The sequence below is a fragment of the Phoenix dactylifera genome, chromosome 16 (genome assembly GCF_051530095.1).
Source record: "Phoenix dactylifera cultivar Ajwa chromosome 16, Ajwa_hap1_PhDact_Kaust_v1.1, whole genome shotgun sequence".
NCBI lineage: Eukaryota > Viridiplantae > Streptophyta > Magnoliopsida > Arecales > Arecaceae > Phoenix > Phoenix dactylifera.
The window spans coordinates 3,180,932-3,185,556 of NC_143205.1; the positions used below are offsets into that span (position 1 = coordinate 3,180,932).

The following is a 4,625-nucleotide window of genomic DNA, read 5'->3' on the forward strand; positions in this document are numbered from 1 at the left end:
CTCGACTGAGTAGATGGATCGGAAGAGGAGGTGCAGATGTTGTGCTTCGGTGGTTCCGTAGCCTCTCCACCTTGCTCCTCTTCTCCCTGGCCTCCCTCTTATAGCATGTTGAAGGCGCAGCTGGTGAGACGCGTGGAGGTTTGGGGATGATCCGGTTGCTTGAGATGCGGGATGAAGTTGAATCGCTTGGGACTCTTCAGCTAGGAACGTTGTAGAAGTTTGAGAATGGATGAGACACGGGGTGGAATGATCCGGTTGGGAGATGAATGCTGGGGACGTTGCAGAAATTTGGGAAGCTCCAGATGTTGAGAAGGATATCACGAACGTTGCTGATATGCTTGGGAGTTGCGCACATCGCCACAAATGCTGGGAAACTCCTCACGGACGCGTGCTCTGTTTGTGGGAAGCCACGGGTGGATGGGATGAAACGATCAAATGCCACGAATGCTTGGAGAGCATGGAATACGCGGGGGCGACACATGCTCTGTTCATTGGGGATGTGCTTCACGGGTAGATGGGATGAGAAGCTGGGAAGACATTTATGTTGGGAAGTTGAGAAGACTCCTCTGATGGCTAGAATTCATTTGCTGTAAAGAAAGTGGAGGACTCGGCTTGGAATGTTGGGTTTGTTCCTAAACAGAGGAGATGGGATGTTGATCCTGTTGCATGTTCTGGGAGGTCACGGACAGTTGAGAAGTTGGGAAATTTCAAAGCCCCCATGCTGCGGACGTTGGAAAATTTGTTGAGCTTGGGCTGCCGGGCATTGGGCTCAAACCTAGAGTTGCTGGGTCTCTTGGATTACTTGCACTCAAACACAAATAAAGCATTAATTAGTTAATTTTATTAATAAAGATTAGCTATAATACTAATTTAAGATGGTATAAAAATTTTACTTTTGTACTCTCATCACTCCTCAACGAACTATCTTTCACTGCTTTTTTGTCTTTCCAGTATGGCTGTTTTAGGGTCAACTTGACTATTTCTAGTGTTGACTCTAGTTTTGCCAGAGTCGGCTTGTAAATTTTATGGGTTGACTCGTCAAAGCAATGATTTTTTCGGCTTTCTATCTTTTTTTTTGGCCATTCTAGGGTCGATTCGTCTTTATCTGGGCTCGACTCATGCTAATCAAGAGTCAGCTTAAGTAGTTCATGGGTCGACTAGTCAATATGATGAATTTTTTAGCTTTATGTCTATCCTCTGAGACTATTCTACTGAAGTCGGCTCGTGAAGATGCTATAGTCAGCGACAATGTTTTGGGGTCAACTTGTTGCATGGTTGGGGTCGACTCTTGAGGTAGCTCAGAATGAAATCTTCTGTGTTTGTATGTGAGCTTTCAAGAAATATTTTTATGGCCTTTTGGAGTTTGCTTCTTGATATGGAGCTTCATGTGGATGATCTTCTTTTGAGAATGGCTGAAGGCTTTTTTTTTCTTTTCTTTCTGAAATTTATCACTTAAACTCAAAGAAAATGGATTAGTCAACTTTTAACTCAACTATTTTGCATCATCAAAATCAATTCTTTAGCTTCAATAAAGGAGTTTTGTTTATTTTGGAAGGGTTTGTGTTTATTCAAAAGGTATTTGTATTTATTTTTTATAGCGGAGCTAGGAAGGCAGTGAATTGTTACATCTATTTTTGTTTATTGGTTCCTAGTTTGTATTTATTCTGGAGTGGTTCATGTTTATTCTGATGATATTTCTATTTATTACAAAGACATAGCACATTAGTTCACATGTCATGGACAACTAAGCATTTAACATACACATCAAACATAACAAATGAATTCACAACTTAGGAGCAACAAATTAATTCATAACTTAGGAGGAGGCATCCAAATGTATTCACAACTTAGGAGGCTCATCTCTTGGAAGATCGATAGGATGATCCCTTTTGAATAGCAAACCCTTTGTGATATGCATATTGGTTGTATGCTCCAATTAATTGCTTCTTCTGGACTATAGAAGACCATGCTTTCATGCCATGCTAAAAGATCAATGTTGCAATCAAGTGATGGTTGCTCTTCCTCATTAGGGGGTCCATCAATACCATTTGTTGGCTGAGATGGCCTATCTACCTGATCACCATATATGGGAGTGTCGTTGAGTGATACATGCATAATCAGTCACATTGCTTCCTCTATCTGCAATACTACCTCGTATGTTGAAAATGGTTGTTATGTTATCATTGTACATACTTTCTACTTTCATTTGCAGTGTAATTCGATATAATTAGTTCCAATAAAAACAAATAATAAAGTTAAGCTAAGCTCCATGCATGAATATATATATATAGACACACATTCTGGGAGAGGTGTGCCTGTCAATTCCTATAGCTTGGTGTGATTGTTTGGAAAGAGTAGAGTGCATAAATTGTCTACAAAGAAAGATGCAATTCAAATTGCTCAACATATCTAACTTACCAGGATTGAGTTAGAAAGCAAGCTGAAGTCTCTATTCATTGAAGCCTCTATTCATAAAACTCCAGTTTAATGTGGATCGAAGATATACGCAAGTGGTGGATATCAAATGTATTGCAAAATTAGCTAAAAAAAAGGCTGCCTGTTATCTCGCACTACAGGAAAAGTTGGTTTTACTGACGCTTTTTTGCCGACGCTTTTCACAAGCGTCGGCAATTTTTGGTCTAGCGTCAAAATTTGCCGACGCTTTTTAACGATGCTAATAAGCGTCGGTGTAGTCTCCGGCCTAAGACGACGCTAAAAAGCGTCGTCGGAAGCCAACATTCCACCGACATCACCCTAAATCCCAACGAGCCCTCTCTCTTTTTCCGTTTTCCCGGCCACCGCCCTCCACCCTCAACCCATTCCAGAGATCGAAGAGAAAACGGAACCCCCTCCCCATTCCTCGTCCATTCCTCGTCTTCTCTCTCTCTCTCTCTCTCTCATCATCATCGCCCCCCTCCCTAACCCCCTCCAGATTCAAGAAGCAGAACGGCTCCGGCGATGATGTCTTCGCTCGCCTCTTCGCCGCCTCCTTGGATCCCGACTTCGCCCCCCTCTCGCTCGAACCGCGGATCCTCAAGTGCCGCCTCATCGTCGGCAAGACCCTCTACGGCCTCTTCCTCCTGCGCTCCTCCCCGACCCTCGCCGAGATCGCCGGCCTCGCCGGCTACGACTATGTGGTCGTCGACATGGAGCACGGCTCTGGCGGCATCGCGGAGGCCTTCCCCTACCTCCTCGCCCTTGCCGCCGCCCGCACCCCGGCCATCCTCCACCTTCCGGAGCTCTCCGCCGCCTGGGCCAAGAAGGCCCTTGATCTCGGCCCCCAGGGACTCATGTTCCCCATGATCGAGTCCCCCAGCGCCGCCGAGCTCGCCGTCTCATTCTGCCATTTCCCGCCGCGCGGCGTCCGCAGGTCCGTCCACACAGTGGTGCGCGCCTCCACCTACGGCATCGACGACGGCTACCTGGCGCGGGTTGACAAGAAAATGCACTACAAGAAAATGTGTGTTCGTTTAATGCTTCCTGAAGAGATCTCGCTTGTTACTTGCCCTCCAGATTATGCATATGATAAGTTTACAAGGTCAATTTTCTAAACCAATTGGCTATCTTGGTTTCTGAAGAAAACATTTGAAAATACTAATGAGATTTCATGAACAAGCCTTCTAGTGTTCCTAAAGGAGCTTATGTTCAGTGGGAAATTGAGCTACTTGGCTTTGAAATGCCTAAGGTAATGAAGCTTCTTAAGTGCTCCAAACATCTGGAATTCTTATGTATTGTGGTCCTTCCCACTGTTTTGCTTAGAACCTCTAATATGTGCTTTGATCATCTTCAGGTTCTTTTGACAGAGGAAATCTCTGGATCTCTGCGTAAGCTGAAGGTACTCACTAGGTTCTCATTTACATATTGATTCCTTCTAGTTTCAGCTCTTGGCTACATCTGAATTTAAATATTATTTGCAACACCTCGGTGGGTCAGTGGGATTCCAAGCTCTGCTGCTATCCCAGAAGCAGAAGTGATCCCTGTTTTATATGATGGTGGTCAATAGATATAAGGATAACTAATCATGGAAAACACTTTCAGGTTAACAAGTTAGCTAATCAATAGATATAAGTCAGAAACACTGGACTCAGACCCAATAAACACCTCTGATCCAATCTTAGCCAAAATCTCATTGAATTTTTTTGACTGAAACTTTTGTCAGCTATTTCAAATAGACAGCAACCTGGCTTTGTGCCAAGCTGCGGAGTTTAAATAACTTCCTCATGGAACCATCTAATTTATCTTCTATCAACTGAGTGATGTTACTATATAAGTAACTTTCAAATTCATTAGAAAACATATGTATGGTGATTGACCAATGAGTTTGCCTGGCTACAAGCTAAATCCAGCCTACATGCTTTTTCTTTGTGTATCACTTGATGTATGTCTTCATAATCGTATGTAGATTAGCCAACATTAGAAAACACTGACAGTAAATAGCTGAATCTTGCATGCCTTATAATTTACATTCGTATTTTTATTTTTTTTTTTAAAAAATAGCAATCCCGACGCTTTAAAGCGTCGGCGAAAATCCAAAACTGCTTTGGGCTTTCCTAACACTTTAAAGCGTCGGCAAATGTCGTTTTTGCCAACGCTTTTATTAGCATCGGAAAATCTCTGTTTTTGCC

General features: G+C 43.2%; 1 protein-coding gene across 1 annotated transcript; it reads left to right on the forward strand.

The window, feature by feature from the left end:
• Window positions 1-266: 266 nt before the first annotated feature.
• On the forward strand, window positions 267-4,073 carry LOC120104736 (uncharacterized). The gene is made up of 3 exons (XM_039116391.3): window positions 267-510; window positions 2,707-3,685; window positions 3,791-4,073. The coding sequence occupies exons 1-2, from the start codon at window positions 267-269 to the stop codon at window positions 3,549-3,551; spliced, it is 1,089 nt and encodes a 362-aa protein (XP_038972319.2). The 3' UTR covers window positions 3,552-3,685; window positions 3,791-4,073.
• The last annotated feature ends 552 nt before the right edge of the window (window positions 4,074-4,625 follow it).

Coding starts and splice junctions, on each gene's coding strand:
- LOC120104736 (XM_039116391.3), top strand. CDS start 267: ATGCTGGGGACGTTGCAGAAATTTGGGAAGCTCCAGATGTTGAGAAGG. Junction 511..2,706: donor ATTGGGGATGTGCTTCACGG/GTAGATGGGATG, acceptor CTCCGGCCTAAG/ACGACGCTAAAAAGCGTCGT.